Source organism: Spinacia oleracea, chromosome 5 (genome assembly GCF_020520425.1).
Source record: "Spinacia oleracea cultivar Varoflay chromosome 5, BTI_SOV_V1, whole genome shotgun sequence".
Taxonomy (NCBI): Eukaryota; Viridiplantae; Streptophyta; class Magnoliopsida; order Caryophyllales; family Amaranthaceae; genus Spinacia; species Spinacia oleracea.
The window spans coordinates 121,850,378-121,868,419 of NC_079491.1; the positions used below are offsets into that span (position 1 = coordinate 121,850,378).

The 18,042-nt window shown below is 41.8% G+C and overlaps 1 protein-coding gene and 1 non-coding gene across 2 annotated transcripts; one reads left to right on the forward strand and one right to left on the reverse strand.

The window, feature by feature from the left end:
* Positions 1 to 451: 451 nt before the first annotated feature.
* On the reverse strand, positions 452 to 766 carry LOC130461831 (uncharacterized). Its single transcript, XM_056830060.1, has one exon. The coding sequence runs from the start codon at positions 764 to 766 to the stop codon at positions 452 to 454; it is 315 nt and encodes a 104-aa protein (XP_056686038.1).
* A 4,814-nt stretch (positions 767 to 5,580) lies between these two features.
* LOC130462207 (small nucleolar RNA R71) lies at positions 5,581 to 5,687 on the forward strand. Its single transcript, XR_008922327.1, has one exon. It is a non-coding gene; the product is annotated as a small nucleolar RNA R71 (small nucleolar RNA).
* Positions 5,688 to 18,042: the final 12,355 nt, after the last annotated feature.

The window sequence follows — 18,042 nt, forward strand, 5'->3', positions numbered from 1 at the left end:
TAAAAGAAACTAAAATCAAACTAAATCAATCTAAAAACAAAGAAACAAGCATATAATGGTATGATTCATAGCAATGAGCATCAACAAGTAGCCAACCACATAACAAAACTCCCCCCAAGCTAGAATTAGGCCATGTCCTCACGGCCTAAAACCAAGCAAGGAGGGGCACAATTACCCATCCAACCAAATGCCCCAACATGATGTATGCCCGTCCCCCAAAGTATGCAATAGAGTTAGAAGGATGTTACCGGAACTTTCGTGGGAGCAAGTCCTGCAAAAAGCCGTTAAAACCTAAACAAACTCACCAAAATAAAGACGGGTAAGGCAAAAGGTGGAAAGTGTGAACCCACCGCAATGAAACATACCAAAACAATGCATAGAAGCCGCGGGGTGCCCCCCGGGAGCGCTCGTTTAACGTCATTAGCTTGACGAATCCCCCCCCCCCCCAAATTCATGGGGGGTCCTTGAGATCCAAGGAAGCAAAAGATCCAATAGAGTCTCCCAAGAAATAGTGTTTGAGCCGATGCCCATTCACTTTGAAGGACCCGGAATCGTCATCCCGAATCTCGATAGCACCATGGGGGAAAACTCGAACAACATCGAACGGACCGCTCCACCGGGACTTTAGTTTTCCCGGGAACAGCTTCAAACCAGAGTTATAAAGGAGGACCTTCGCCCCCTCCTTGAACTCTCGCTTCTCAATCTTGGCGTCATGATATTGTTTAGAACGCGCCTTGTAGATGCTTGCCGAGTCATAGGCATTCATGGGGAGTTCTTCTAACTCATGGAGATCGAGCAAGCGTCGCTCACCCGCACTAGTGAGCTCAAAATTCAAAGTTTTGATGGCTCACATGGCCTTGTGCTCAAGCTCCACCGGCAAGTGGAAATTCTTGCCATAAACAAGTTTGTAGGGAGTCATCCCAATTGGCTTCTTGAAAGCCGTTCTATACGCCCATAAGGCGTCATCAAGTTTGATTGACCAATCCTTGCGGTTTTTGGCAACCGACTTCTCCAAGATAGACGTAATCTCCCTATTGGTGACTTCCACTTGACCGCTAGTTTGAGGGTGATAGCCCACACCAACTTTGTGACGGACACCATACTTCCGCAAGAGAGCCTTGAACTTACCATGGGCAAAATGGGACCCTCCGTCACTAATCAAAGCCCTAGGAACCCCAAAACGCGGAAAGATGATCTTTTTGAAGAGGTTGACTACCACTTTATGATCATTAGTGGGAGATGCAATGGCTTCCGCCCACTTGGAAACATAGTCAACCGCTACAAGAATGTAGAGGTTGCCATAAGAAGAAGGGAAGGGACCCATGAAGTCGATTCCCCACACATCGAACACTTCCAACTCTAGGATGGGATTTTGTGGCATTTCATGTCTCTTGGAAATATTACCCGATCTTTGACAATGATCACAAGATTTGACAAATGCCCAAGCATCCCGAAAAAGGGTAGGCCACCACAACATGCTTTGAAGAATCTTGGAAGCGGTTCTATCACCTCCCATATGGCCACCACAAGGGGAGGAGTGACACATACGAAGGACACTAGGGAACTCTTCATCCGGAACACATCTCCTTAAGAGGCCATCCGGGCACCGCCTCAACAAAGTGGGCCCATCCCAAATATAGCGCCTAGAATCATACTTCAACTTGCGGCGCTCTTGAGTGGTGAGATCTTCCGGGATTGCCCCACAAGCCAAGTAATTAACGATGTCTACAAACCAAGGGAGTTGGGAACTCCCAACCATATACAAAGTATCATCTCTCAAAGCATCCTCGATTGGGACATCATCCGGAGCAACACTCCCGAGTTCAAGCCTAGATAGGTGGTCGGCCACCACATTCTCGGCTCCTTTCTTATCTCTCATCTCAATATCGAATTCTTGAAGGATTAGAACCCAACGAATGAGTCTCTGTTTGGCCTCATTTTACGCCATAAGATAGCGAATAGCCGCATGATCCGTGTACACAGTTGTCTTTGACCCTACTAAATAGGTCCTAAACTTCTCAAATGCATGCACAATGGCGAGAAATTCTTTCTCGGTCGTGGTGTAGTTGGCTTGAGCTTGATTGAGAGTCTTGGACATATAATAGATCACATGGAGCTTTTTGTCCTTTCGTTGACCAAGAACTCCCCCAACCGAGAAATCACTTGCGTCGCACATCAATTCGAAAGGTAGAGACCAATCCGGAGCTTGAACTATGGGAGTAGAAATAAGGGCACTCTTGATTGTGTTAAAGGCCTTGAGACATGCGGAATCAAAGTGAAAATCACACTCTTTTTGGAGGAGGTTAGTGAGAGGTCGAGCAATTGAGGAAAAGTCTTTAATGAATCGCCTATAGAACCCGGCATGCCCAAGAAAGGACCGGATCCCCTTAACATTCACCGGGGGAGGCAACTTCTCTATGACTTCGATTTTCGCTCTATCAACCTCGATCCCATGGTGAGAGACTTTGTGCCCTAGAACAATTCCTTCCTCCACCATGAAGTGGCATTTTTCCCAATTGAGCACCAAGTTGACTTTCTCACACCTCGCAAGGCACTTCCCAAGATTGATGAGGCATTCATCATAGGTGGATCCTCCTACCGGAAAGTCATCCATGAACACCTCCATTTCTTCTTCAAGCATATCACCAAAAATACTCATCATACACCTTTGGAACGTGCCGGGGGCATTGCAAAGCCCAAATGGCATCCTCCTATAGGCAAAAGTCCCATAAGGGAAAGTAAATGTAGTTTTCTCTTGGTCTTCCGGGTTTATGGGGATTTGAAAGAACCCGGAATAACCATAAAGAAAGCTTAAATACTTGCATTTGGTTAGAAGTTCAAGCATTTGATCAATAAATGGTAGAGGAAAGTGGTCCTTCTTAGTGGATAGATTGAGTTGGCGATAGTCAATACACATGCGCCACCCGGTCACCGTCCGGGTGGAAATGAGTTCTCCATGTGAATTCTTGACTACCGTCATCCCACCCTTTTTTGGAACCACATGGACCGGGGAAACCCATCGACTATTAGAAATAGGATAGATAATCCCGGCTGCCAAAAGCTTCATTATTTCCTTCTTAACCACCTCTCCCATAGGTGGATTAAGTTTTCTTTGCCTCTCACGATGTGGGACAGCGTTGTCCTCAAGCTCTATATGATGCATGCAAAGGGTTGGACTAACACCTTTCAAATCTCCAATAGTGTAGCCCAAAGCCCTTTGATGACGTTTCAAGACATGAGTGAACTTGAGCACTTGCTCGTCATCTAAAGAGGAATTTATAATCACGGGGTAAGAAGAGTTTGGTCCGAGAAATGCGTACCTCAAGCTCGAAGGTAGAGGTTTTATCTCTACCTTGGGAGCTTCCTTACCAATTTCAGCTTCATCCAAAGCTTCTTTCCCATCCAACACAAGCATGCATTGCTCGGGTTGAGTGCAAGGTGGTGGTGCATCCAAAAGCTCCTTGTAGTTAGCCACTTCGATCCCTAAAGTACCTAGACCATGACTATTCAAAAGAACAAGCTCAAGTGGATCATTAGTGGTGAGCAAATGCTCGTGCATGTCATTCACAATGGGATCAAAAGAGTCAACAAAGAGACATTTCTCGTTAGTGGAACTAGGATAACGCATGGCTTTGTTCAAGTCAAAAAATAATCTATCCTTCCCAACTTTCAAGGTAATGTTCCCTTGCTTGACATCAATAATTGCCCCCGCCGTAGCCAAGAATGAGCGGCCTAGAATAATAGGGACATGCACGTCCTCATCTATGTCTAGGACTACAAAGTCGACGGGGATCACTAATCCACCAACCCTCAAGGGTACATCCTCAACCTTGCCAATAGGGTACTTGACCGAACGGCCGACAAGTTGCAAGGTGATGTTAGTTGGGACAAGATCACCAACTTCAAGCTTGGCGAACACCGAGTAAGGCATTAGACTAACGCTATCACTCAAATCACACAAGGCATTTCTTATTTCAAGCTCCTTAATAGCACAAGGGATAGAAAAACTACCCGGGTCCTTGAGTTTGGGTGGCATTTGGTTGAGAATGATAGCACTACAATTCTCGGTTAGGTTCACCGTCTCCTTTACGTCACAATCCCGCTTCCCACTCAAAGTAGGTAGGCATTTGTTTCAATGCTTCCGTAAAGGGGAGGGTGATGTGCAAATTTCGAAGAACATCAAGGAATTTTGAGAATTGCACGTCCAACTTGTGCCTTATGAATCTTTGGGGATAGGGAAGTTTAGGAGTGGGGAGAAGTAGGAGAGTTGCCTCCTTTGGTATAGGAGTTTCACCTACATCATTGATGGGAGGCTCCTCTTCTACCACATCATTGTCACTAGACTCAATGACTCCCCCTTGATCCTTCCCATTAGGCTTTTCACCTTACTAGCTCGAGGAACATCATCTAATATTTTCCCACTCCTTGTCACTATGGCATTCATTTGCCTTGGAGTATGACTTTGGGGTGGGAGACTAGCATGCGCATGATTTTCCCTATAGGTATTTGCAAGTTGAGCTAGTTGGGTCTCAATCATCTTCAACTGAGTGTTGGATTGTTTGAATCCATCCTCAAACTCGACATTCTTCTTGGCTTGCGCCCCCACAAACGACTCCATGAGAGCCTCAAGATTAGACTTGAGAGGCGGGAGTGGTGGAGGTGCAACGCCATAACCACTAAGGTTTGCTTGATATTGGTTGCCAAAGGTCCTCGGTCCATTGAATCCAGGAGGTGGCAATTGAGATGCACCATAAGGAACTCCCGAGTTCAAAGGATAACCCCCCACTTGAGGCACCCCTAAATTGCCCATAAGAGTAGTTATAACCCCCTCCACCTTGATGGTTGGGATTATAACCCCCTTGGTTGTATTGGCCTTGATTGCCAAAACCTTGAGCTTGACCATAGGGTGCTTGGCTTTGATAGCCTTGTGCTCTATAGCCACCTCGATTTTGGCTATCATACCCACTTCCTTGGCCATAGCCTTGGTGGGGACCATACATGGAGGGCCCTCTAGGTTGCCTAGAAAAATTAGGATTGTTAGGGTTATCATTCCTAGACCTCTCATTGATGGCATTAGCATACTCTACATCAAACTCTCCTTCATACGAAGGGCCATAATCCACAAATGACAAGTTATGAACTAAGGGGCATGCATCGGGGGAATGACTATAGTCTTGGCAATTTTCACAAGAGAATGTGCCCGGAGGCATTGAGCCATAAGAACTAACCTTGCCCTTCCCCTTAGAGAGAAGAGTGGCCGAGGGAGGAGGGATTGTAGACGGTGATGGCGATTGGCTTGGTGTGTTTTCGAGCTTCTCCAAGCGCGAGGTAAGCTTCTCTACCATCCGTGCTTGCTCTATGGCGTACACCGAACCCTTACCATCTTCACTCCTACCTTTCCCATCATAATCCCTTGTGCATACATGCCAGGATTGGTAGTTTTGAACTACATCCTCAATGATTTCCTGTATTTGATCCTCAGTTTTATTCATAATGGGGCCTCCCGCGCCCGCAATCAAGACTTGTCTTCGAACTTGGACTCAACCCCAAGTAAACTGTTTGGAGCAACAACCATATAGGAATCCTATGGTGTGGGCATTCCCTTTGGTACTCCTTGAAACGATCCCAAGCTTCGAAGAGTGACTCATCTCGCTTTTGCTCAAAGGATTGGATCTTGTGGCGACACTCCGCCGTCTTCCCATGCGAGTAGAACTTGTTTAGGAATGCACTTGTCACTTCGGTCCAAGTGCGAAGTGAGTTGGGCTTGACCTCCTTGTCAAGCCAATCACTTGCTCGCCCAAGTAGAGAGAAACGAAACAATGTCAACCTCACATAATCCGATGTGACACCATAGTGTTTGATTGTGTCACAATAGTGCTCGAACTGTTTGAGATGTTCGTGAGGTGATTCATTACTCTTCCCACAAAAGGGGTGGCTTTGCACCAAATTGATCAAGGCGGGCTTGATCTCAAAGTTGTTGGCACCCGTTGTTGGGGCTTGAATACCACATGTAGCTTCGAATGCCCCCGGTATTCCCAAGTTCTTAACTGGGAGCGCCATGTTCTCAAACACTTGCTCACTCTCTTGTTGTTCCTCACCAACACTCAACGATGCGAATCTGTTATTGCTTGATGAGCTAGACCGTACACGCCTTTGTCTCCTAAGTGTCCTCTCCAATTCAAGGTCAAGAGGATGGAGGATCCTTTGACGAGCACGCCCCCTAACAAGCATACAAACTCAAGAAGAACCGTGAGCAATGCCAAGGAAAAAGAAAGCTAAGCGAAATTGCAATATTTTTGTATTTTCTAATGATGAACTAGTCTCAACTAAAACTCAAAAACAACAACCTTTCCCCAGCAACGGCGCCATTTTGATAGGTGTATTTTCCGTCGTTGATAGAAAACAACCTATGCAAACAATATTTATAAAACCACTCAACTACCGGCTAGCGGTAAGCAAAGGGATCGTCCCAAAGAAACGGTGGTTAATGAGCTTTAAAGTCAATCTAGTTCGAACAAGGATTTGGTTTTGAATTGTCACTGTTAAGAATCTAAAAACGAAGAATTATGCTAAATTGAATCAAGAAAGGGAAACGCTAGGGAGTCGGGATAGGCTAGGGAAACCGGGGGAAATGAATTCAACTATTTAGCAATGGTGATCATGCAACGAAATGGTGATTAGGCAAATGGCATCTAAAGACGAACCCGCCACCTGTCGGATAGGGAACGCTAAGCGTCTAATCCACGGAAGAGCTTTCGCCTAATCCTAGATTAAACTAACTAGCATATAATAGGCACCGCCATTAGATCACACAAGATAGGCCCACAATCTCTTGCCAAATCTATCCTATGGTTCCACGTGACTCTAATCGAATAGCATTTGCAACTAGCACTCAACTAGCATGGGTATCCTTTCATCAAATCATATTTAATCACATTAATCAACCAACAATCAATCAACAATTTCCCCTAATTAAGGCCCTAGATTCTCCCCTTACCCTAACCTAACTCACTAGTCATTCTAGAAATCAAGCAATCCATTAATTCTAAGCTAGCAAGCATGAAATTGAAGGAATAAGAGAAGAGGATTTAAGAATTCAATTGCACAATCAAATCACAAATTGAAAATCAAAGTAACTTCAATCAATGAAATCAAGAATTCAAGAAATTAAGGAATTGAAGAACAATCAACAACAAAGCAAGAGCAAGAATTAAGAAACTAAGAATTAAATTGCAAAATTGAAGAAGAGTTAAGAAGGATTACAAATTGAAGCTTGAATGGAGGAGAGTTTCTCTCTCTAGAATTGCTGAAAATCTACTTTTAGAATCTCCAATTATCAACTAAAATTCTACTCTTCTAAAATAAATCGAAAAATCTATTTATAAGTTTCCTCAAATAGAAGCCAAAGTTCAAAAAAGAGCAGCCCGCGCAGCGATTCGGTCGCACGTACCCACTGTGCGACTGAACGTAATTGAGTTCGTTCGATCGTTTGCATTCTTGTGCGAGCGAGGTCAGCGAAGAAAGTTTTCTTCGTCTTTTGCGACCGAACATAAAACCCCGTTCGGTCGAATGGGAATCCTTTGGCTCAAGTCTCTTTCGCAACTCCATTTGGTCGAACAAGGAAAGCCGTTTGGGCGCACAACTTTTGTGCGGTCGAACAACATAGGTTCTGCGGTCGAACAAAACCTGTGCTGTCGAATTACCAGGGTTGTGCGGTCGTTTTACAATCTTGGGACATTCTGCCTCAAAAACCCGTTTTGTGCGACCGAATGACAGAGGGCATTCGACCGCACAAAACTGGAATCTCCTTGAACTCCATTTGCACTACCTGTTCGGGCGCACAAAACGCCACTCGACCGCACAAGCCCTGTTTTGGCTCAAATTCACTTGTTTTCCATCATTTTTCATCAAGATAACCTATAAAGCACAAGATGGAACAAAACTTATAAATCTCACACAAAAAGCTACAAAAACTATAAAAAGCATAAAAACTAACATAAAATCCTAGGCTAAGAGCGACATAAATGTCGCTCATCAATGACATCTTATCTTTAGCTTTGACAACTTTGTTTAGTGTGAAAGTCACTTGAGAGTATCATTTAGAAACTATATAGGAAAATAGTCATGATTATCGTTAATCGAATGGATTCCGATTTCTCCATTTGGACATACCATATTCTTATGGAGCTTCGATTGTTATAATGCCATATAAACAATCTAGATAATCTTTCTTGGCTCATGCAAACATCACCTTGACCCAGCTTAGATGTTCCAAAATTCTTGCCAAGTTTATTTTATACCCTTTTGTGAATTGCATTGAAGCATTTCACACATTTCACTTTGAGTGAATATAGCCGTATTTTCTCAAATTCTTGTGAAATAGGTAGGTCATAAAATCCATCTTTGGCCCATGAACATCATTGTCTAGAAACTTCTAACAGTAGTCCATTTCTATGTCATTTTCAACAAGCAAGACCCACGTGTCTTTAATTAACCAACTTTCAGAAATCCATGCCATGGAATCATAGAATGTTGACTTGTTGATATGGTCGTATGACATTGCCAAAGATATGCGGAACACAAATCAAAATGTTTGATTTGAACCTTCTGAAGTTTGAGTGTGAAGAGATTCGTTTGTTTATTAATCAACTAGTCTTGTATGCACGCGATGCGTGCGGGTATATAAAAACTAAATATTGTATTAGTATTGTATTACATTTAATTTCCTAAAAATTATAGGTAAGAAAAAATATTTATAAAGTTCATTACAACAAAATTTGACATGTCACTATTAAAAATCTCTAAATAGTGCAACAATATACGGATATATACGCATGTCTTTACATGATGAAAAAGGAATTGTAAAGAGTAGAGTTTTCACTCGTTTGTAAGCCCGGAATGTGCCTAATTATATAGTTTTCTTTTTCATTTCTCGGGCAGGCTGTGAAGATACTACATACTTCGGAGGCAGTGGCAACCAATTCTCCTTTTCCTCATCTTCTCCCTCACAATCAATTACTTGAATTGATTTCCCGTTAACAATATTGCTCTCTTCTTTATTTTTCTACAATCCCCACCAAAAGTAAAAATAAAAACAACTCCAATCAAACCATCAAGTAACTCTAAACTCCTTCCTGCAAATCCAATAACAACTAAATTATCAGTAACTTGATATCTCCAGCAACATTCATCACTCAAATCAAACCATCAAGCCATTGCTGCAAATTAAACCTAAGCAAATGGGATTTAATTTAGTTTACTGACAACAAAACGTAATTAAAAGATTTCCTGAATTCAAACAGGAAATGCATTGAAGATCATACATAGAATAAACCAATATTAAGTTTCACCAGTTGTAGGCAGCTCCGATCCTTTTGATAGTAAACTGCAACACACTTTGAAGTTTGAAGGTTAGAAGTGATAACTGATAAGTTCGTTCCACATACATTATTCTATCCAGATCAGCTAGTCCATGAACTACATCATTTACCCTCCAAAGAATCATATTTAAGCGACAAAGCAGACACTTTTGTTTGGGGTTTCAGACCGCTGCTAGTACTGCTAGGGGATTTTAAAAACTGGTGAATGCTTTGAAGATACTCTCAATCTTTGCATTTTCTCAAAACCCCAACTCCACTTTTCTTACATATACCCTTTTCTTTACCCTCTAAACGTCAATAAAACATCTAAAATGGGCTTTTTCTATACTTTCTTAACCATAAATAGAAACTAAAACTACGAAACAACAAAAATTAAAAAGCAAAAAAGGCGCAAGCGCACACACATATATACATACAAAGTATATAATTAGAATTCAGAACAAAAAACGCATGAATGATTTCAGAACAAACAGGAACACGAAACCTACGCCTTGCTCCTTCAGATAACAGTTTCTAACACTTCAAATTGTCCAACAACAAACAGTACCCAGTACATTTGAAACAGAAAAATAAATAAAGAAAACTAAGGTTATACCAATTTGTAGTTAAACTAAGGCATATTTTCGTTTTTGATCACATACCGTATTTTGCAGGATTATTGAATACATCGGTACTAAGATCATATATTTTCCCAAGAGTGAAATGAGAATCAGGATATTCGGAATCCAACTTTTGTACCATGGAAGCAAGCAGACTGTTGAGTTCATATTTTTGTCTTCCATCACACCATGTGGCGTCATGGTCATGGTTGTCACGACAAACAGGAACACAGACAAGGGGACTGACCTCCAGCACTACTTCAAACTACCATAAACAAAATATGCTAAGGCCATAAAATATCACAGAACTTCAAACGACCATAAACAAAATATGCCAAGGCCATAAAATATCACAGAACTTGGAACTTCAAACTACCAAAATCAAAACGAAAATATGCTCAAAATCAAAAGAAATTTCACAAAATTGACGCTACACTTTTCATATTCAATAATTTACCAAAATATTCATAAAAAAAATTAAATTATCAACACCTGATTAAAAATCCTGAAAATAATTACAAAACGAAATTAAATTATCAACACCTAATTAAAAATCCTAATAATTATCAAAACAGGGGAAAAAATCCCAAATATTTTATTATTCAAATTCAAAATCCATACCTGTATATTTTAAGCAGATCGATTTTGGCAAGAAAATTGAAGAAATTGGGGTAGAAATATGAGCGAAAATAAAAGAGAGAAATTGGGGGTTCACTGTTCCTCATCAATAAATCCGCTCTCCATTGAGCGATCTGATCCATCGGCGAAAAAACCTATTAGGAATCCAAATCAAATTTCTAAAACCTAATCAAAAGCAAAACCTTGAAATGAAAATTGCAAAAACGAAAACAAAATAGCAATTAAAGTCCCTAGTTTGTAAAACCGGGGTCGCAAAAACATAACCAAATCCGAAGAAACAACAAAATTAATGCAAAAAATAGAAAAAAAGGAATTGATTGTATGAATTACCTGAGGATGAGATCGAAGATGAGAGAGGACTGGAGATTTGAGATCTTGAGTGAAGGGAGGAGACAAAAAACGGGAGGAAGAAGAAGATGGAATGTAGAACGGATTTGAGGAAGATCGAAGGAGAAAGAAGATCGAAAAGGAGAGAGAAAACGGGAGGAGCAGGAAGGCTGAAGTTGAGAATAGGGTAGCTTAGTTGCAGGGGTAGTTTAGTAAAATACTAAGGGGACACGAAAAGTGTTGTTACGATTTTAACCTCAGCCGTTCCTTTATATAATAGAGATCATATGACTCAACCCTTAAATGACCATTTCATTCAAATAAACACTCAACGAATGTTTTTGTTTACTTTGAATGTGAGTCTTTCCGTTGTCCAAACAGAAATTGATTATGATGATTAATGGAACATAATACCACTAAGTTCCAGCCTTTAGAAGGACTTTAAAACAAACATGATGACCCTACAATTAATGTAGCACAACTTTGCTTCATTTCCTACTTGTAGGTCAATAACCAGACTTAGCTCCCGGAATTTGAGTTCTTAACAAGAGTTTAGAACCTCAAGCGGTAATCTAATACCATAGGAGTTTATTTGCTAAGTCGTTTCTCTTTAACACAAAAATTTAGGAAGAAATTGAATATTGAATTCATTTCTTTTGTTCCCCTTTCCTATCCTTTCTAGCATGTTTTCTTATTGTCCTAAAGATTTTACTCTTTGCTTGATCTTCTTACTTTGTTATGCGTACAAAGTCCCTTTCTTTTATTCACTTTGAATGACATCCAATGAGTCTAGTTCATTATCGAATCAAAAGAAATTGGTCGTTAAACATGAGTCTTTAACTCAATACTTCATTATTTCAAAACTACGTACCCAGTATTCTGAATATATGAGGTCCAATTGGTCTACCATTCAAATTTTAGTTTGAAAACAACCATGAAGATCACTATAAGAAAATAGCATTCAAGATACGCTCTCACTCTCCTTTTCTTTGAGAATCGCTCTCAAAATAGTTACCAATCGATCGAGGAAATATCGCAGTTCTATTGTCCGAACGCAATAAGGTTGAAGATGTACTATTCTACATAATGAAATAGCAAAGAAAACATTTATCATACTTTAATAACTTGAAATAAAAGCATTCACGCAATCATCAAAGCTATTAAACATTTCATTCATGCAAAAAATAAAACATGGTCCAAAATGAATGAAACGATTCCAAGACCCCAAAAGTCCTAAATCCTTAAGCAGCTTTAGCATGTCTTAAGTAGTTTAAGATTTTAGGTAAGCAAAACCTACTGCTAGTAATCTCCAAATTACTCTTGGTTAATAAATTAATGCCATAATTTATCCCATTGCCACAACATAATGCCATTGTTGTTTGAGATATAACCACAATCAACGTGCTCCTTTAGGACGCCTTACCACCTAAGTCAACTAAAATAGCACCTCGCTTTAGCGTAAACCTACTATCTTAGATCCCTAGATTTTTGTAAGTGCTTGATTTGGAAGGCAATTTTTAAACTCAATATTACTTGGACCTAGTTGTTTCTATGTTGGTTCGATTATTTAGTGAACTTAATCTAATCGAGTCATATGAAACAACCTATTCATGCAAAGTATACATACATTCATACATTCACGCATAATATATATATATATAAAACATCTTGTCTTGCTTACAAAATGGACGGTACGCTTCCAGACGATTCAAGTCTGGCCACCAAAATACAAAAGAAGAGTTCTTGGTTTGAATGGTGGAATGGAGTTTTGTACAAAAGGTCATTTTCCAGACCTCTCCTGCGGTGCGAAAGGAAATTCTAGACGATTTGCACCAAGGATTATGTAGCTCCCACATTGGAGGACGAGCCCTAGCAGAGAAAGCTTTGCGAACTGGTTATTACTGGCCCACTTTGAGAGAAGACGCCCTAGCCATGGTGCAAAAATGTGACAAGTGCCAACGGTTTGCTCATCTCATCCACAGGTCGGCCCAGCCACTCACTCCTATTATGAGTCCCATTCCGTTTGCCAAGTGGGGGATGGACCTGTTAGGGCCATATACAGCGGCCCCTGGAGGCCGGCGCTATGTGATAGTTGCTGTTGATTACTTTACCAAGTGGGTTGAAGCAGAAGCTCTCAAGAACATAAAGACAAGTGATGCGAGGGCGTTTATTTGGAAAAATATCATGACTCGCTTTGGAATACCACAAGCTATCGTCTTCGATAATGGGCCTCAGTTTGAGATGCCTAAACTGAAGGAGTGGTTAGCCGATCACGGCATACACAGCTGTTTTGCCTCAGTAGGACGACCTCAAGCCAATGGCCAAGTCGAAGCATTTAACAAGATCATCTCTGAGGGGATAAAGAAGAAACTAGATGAGGCCAAGGGTCTATGGGCTGATGAGCTGCCAAACGTCTTGTGGGCCATCCGCACCATGGCCAAAAACTCAACCGGCGAAACCCCATTCCTGTTAGCCTATGGTGCGGAGGCTGTGTTGCCCATAGAAGTGTGTGAACCTACACTAAGAGTCATGCTATATGACGAGAATGCCAACTGGGAAATGATAAAGCTGGCCCTTGACTTTTTACCTGAAGTGAGAGGAAATGCAGCATTGAGGCAACAACTGTACAAGATAAGGATAGCGAGGGAATACAACAAGAAAGTCTCTAAAAGAGTGCTCAAGGTAGGCGACTTTGTTCTCCGAAAGATGGAGTCTGTGGGACGAGCCAATGAACAGGGTAAACTGACGCCCACTTGGGAGGGACCCTATGAGATCTATGACGAAGTCAGAGATGGAACCTATCGCATTCAGGACATGCAGGGACGGCCTATTTTACGCACCTGGAATGCAGACAATCTCAAAAAATACTTTTTCTAGGGTTTATTCTGACTATCTTTTATGAAAGAATCTGTGGTCTAGAGATCACTATAAGAAAATAGCATTCAAGATACGCTCTCACTCTCCTTTTCTTTGAGAATCGCTCTCAAAATAGTTACCAATCGATCGAGGAAATATCGCAGTTCTATTGTCCGAACGCAATAAGGTTGAAGATGTACTATTCTACATAATGAAATAGCAAAGAAAACATTTATCATACTTTAATAACTTGAAATAAAAGCATTCACGCAATCATCAAAGCTATTAAACATTTCATTCATGCAAAAAATAAAACATGGTCCAAAATGAATGAAACGATTCCAAGACCCCAAAAGTCCTAAATCCTTAAGCAGCTTTAGCATGTCTTAAGTAGTTTAAGATTTTAGGTAAGCAAAACCTACTGCTAGTAATCTCCAAATTACTCTTGGTTAATAAATTAATGCCATAATTTATCCCATTGCCACAACATAATGCCATTGTTGTTTGAGATATAACCACAATCAACGTGCTCCTTTAGGACGCCTTACCACCTAAGTCAACTAAAATAGCACCTCGCTTTAGCGTAAACCTACTATCTTAGATCCCTAGATTTTTGTAAGTGCTTGATTTGGAAGGCAATTTTTAAACTCAATATTACTTGGACCTAGTTGTTTCTATGTTGGTTCGATTATTTAGTGAACTTAATCTAATCGAGTCATATGAAACAACCTATTCATGCAAAGTATACATACATTCATACATTCACGCATAATATATATATATATATATATATATATATATATATATTAAATTGCATAAAGAAATGGTGATCTAGTATGGCCTAAAACATCTTGTCTTGCTTACAAAATGGACGGTACGCTTCCAGACGATTCAAGTCTGGCCACCAAAATACAAAAGAAGAGTTCTTGGTTTGAATGGTGGAATGGAGTTTTGTACAAAATGTCATTTTCCAGACCTCTCCTGCGGTGCGAAAGGAAATTCTAGACGATTTGCACCAAGGATTATGTAGCTCCCACATTGGAGGACGAGCCCTAGCAGAGAAAGCTTTGCGAACTGGTTATTACTGGCCCACTTTGAGAGAAGACGCCCTAGCCATGGTGCAAAAATGTGACAAGTGCCAACGGTTTGCTCATCTCATCCACAGGTCGGCCCAGCCACTCACTCCTATTATGGGTCCCATTCCGTTTGCCAAGTGGGGGATGGACCTGTTAGGGCCATATACAGCGGCCCCTGGAGGCCGGCGCTATGTGATAGTTGCTGTTGATTACTTTACCAAGTGGGTTGAAGCAGAAGCTCTCAAGAACATAAAGACAAGTGATGCGAGGGCGTTTATTTGGAAAAATATCATGACTCGCTTTGGAATACCACAAGCTATCGTCTTCGATAATGGGCCTCAGTTTGAGACGCCTAAACTGAAGGAGTGGTTAGCAGATCACGGCATACACAGCTGTTTTGCCTCAGTAGGACGACCTCAAGCCAATGGCCAAGTCGAAGCATTTAACAAGATCATCTCTGAGGGGATAAAGAAGAAACTAGATGAGGCCAAGGGTCTATGGGCTGATGAGCTGCCAAACGTCTTGTGGGCCATCCGCACCATGGCCAAAAACTCAACCGGCGAAACCCCATTCCTGTTAGCCTATGGTGCGGAGGCCGTGTTGCCCATAGAAGTGTGTGAACCTACACTAAGAGTCATGCTATATGACGAGAATGCCAACTGGGAAATGATAAAGCTGGCCCTTGACTTTTTACCTGAAGTGAGAGGAAATGCAGCATTGAGGCAACAACTGTACAAGATAAGGATGGCGAGGGAATACAACAAGAAAGTCTCTAAAAGAGTGCTCAAGGTAGGCGACTTTGTTCTCCGAAAGATGGAGTCTGTGGGACGAGCCAATGAACAGGGTAAACTGACGCCCACTTGGGAGGGACCCTATGAGATCTATGACGAAGTCAGAGATGGAACCTATCGCATTCAGGACATGCAGGGACGGCCTATTTTACGCACCTGGAATGCAGACAATCTCAAAAAATACTTTTTCTAGGGTTTATTCTGACTATCTTTTATGAAAGAATCTGTGGTCTAGACAACGGCCGCTAATTCCTAATGGAGTAGTAGGCTCTCTTGTAACCGGCTAAATTTGCCTGACAAAGTATAAATAATACTACTCTTGTTTCGTCCTATTTATTACTCTCTACTAATCTAACATATGCATGCAAAAAGCCTAATCGAATAAGGGGCCTAAGAAGTGGCCCCAGATTAGCACAACATTTACAAGCCTAATTGTTTGAAGCCCAGTGGCCCAGATTAGCATCAACATAGGCTGATCACCTATTAAATTGTAAAAACCGTTCCCGAAAACACGAGCGTCTAAATTATCTAAGGCAAATAGGTTCATTCCCTATATGCCACGGCAACAAACGTGCCGTTTCACATTGACGACGGGGGCAAACCCCCACATAAGTCAAACACTGCGGCATCAAATATGCCGCGCCCACTTTGTGACGGGGGCAAACCCCTCACCATTTGTCGTTTTTTCAAAAAACGTGAAAATTTTCTAAGGCAAATAGGTTCATTCCCTATATGCCGCGGCAACAAACGTGCCGTTTCACATTGACGACGGGAGCAAACCCCTACATAAGTCAAACACTACGGCATCAAATATGCCGCGCCCACTTTGTGACGGGGGCAAACCCCTCACCATTTGTCGTTTCTTCAAAAAACATGAATATTTTCTAAGGCAAATAGGTTCATTCCCTATATGCCGCGGCAACAAACATGCCGTTTCACATTTACAACGGGGGAAAACCCCCACATAATTCAAATGCTGCGGCATCAAACATGCCGCGCCCAATTTGCGACGGGGGCAAACCCCTCACCATTTGTCGTTTCTTCAAAAAACATGAATATTTTCTAAGGCAAATAGGTTCATTCCCTATATGCCGCGGCAACAAACGTGCCGTTTCACATTGACGACGGGGGCAAACCCCCACATAAGTCAAATGCTGCGGCATCAAACATGCCGCGCCCAACTTGCGACGGGGGCAAACCTCTCCCAATTTGTCGTTTTTTTCAAAAAACGTGAAAATTTTCTAAGGCAAATAGGTTCATTCCCTATATGCCGCGGCAACAAACGTGCCGTTTCACATTGACGACGGGGGCAAACCCCCACAAAAGTCAAACACTGCGGCATCAAATATGCCGCGCCCACTTTGTGACGGGGGCAAACCCCTCACCATTTGTCGTTTTTTCAAAAAACGTGAAAATTTTCTAAGGCAAATAGGTTCATTCCCTATATGCCGCGGCAACAAACGTGTCGTTTCACATTGACGACGGGGGCAAACCCCTACATAAGTCAAACACTGCGGCATCAAATATGTCGCGCCCACTTTGTGACGGGGGCAAACCCCTCACCATTTGTCGTTTCTTCAAAAAACATGAATACTTTCTAAGGCAAATAAGTTCATTCCCTATATGCCGCGGCAACAAACATGCTGTTTCACATTGACGACGGGGGCAAACCCCCACATAATTCAAATGTTGCGGCATCAAACATGCCGCGCCCAATTTGCGACGGGGGCAAACCCCTCACCATTTGTCGTTTCTTCAAAAAACATGAATATTTTCTAGGCAAATAGGTTCATTCCCTATATGCCGCGGCAACAAACATGCCGTTTCACATTGACGACGGGGGCAAACCCCCACATAACTGAAATGCTGCGGCATCAAACATGTCGCGCCCAATTTGCGACGGGGGCAAACTCTCCTAGTTTGTCGTTTTTTCAAAAAACGTGAAAATTTTCTAAGGCAAATAGGTTCATTCCCTATATGCCGCGGCAACAAACGTGCCGTTTCACATTGACGACGGGGGCAAACCCCCACAAAAGTCAAACACTGCGGCATCAAATATGCCGCGCCCACTTTGTGACGGGGGCAAACCCCTCACCATTTGTTGTTTCTTCAAAAAAACATGAATATTTTCTAAGGCAAATAGGTTCATTCCCTATATGCCGCGGCAACAAACATGCCGTTTCACATTGACGACGGGGGCAAACCCCCACATAAGTCAAATGCTGCGGCATCAAATATGCCTCGCCCAATTTGTGACGGGGGCAAACCTCTCCAAATTTGTCGTTTTTTCAAAAAACGTGAAAATTTTCTAAGGCAAATAGGTTCATTCCCTATATGCCGCGGCAACAAACGTGCCGTTTCACATTGACGACGG

What these genes read in the sequence shown, in the direction of transcription:
- LOC130461831 (XM_056830060.1), bottom strand. Translation starts at nt 766, where the DNA reads ATGAATGCCTATGACTCGGCAAGCATCTACAAGGCGCGTTCTAAACAA.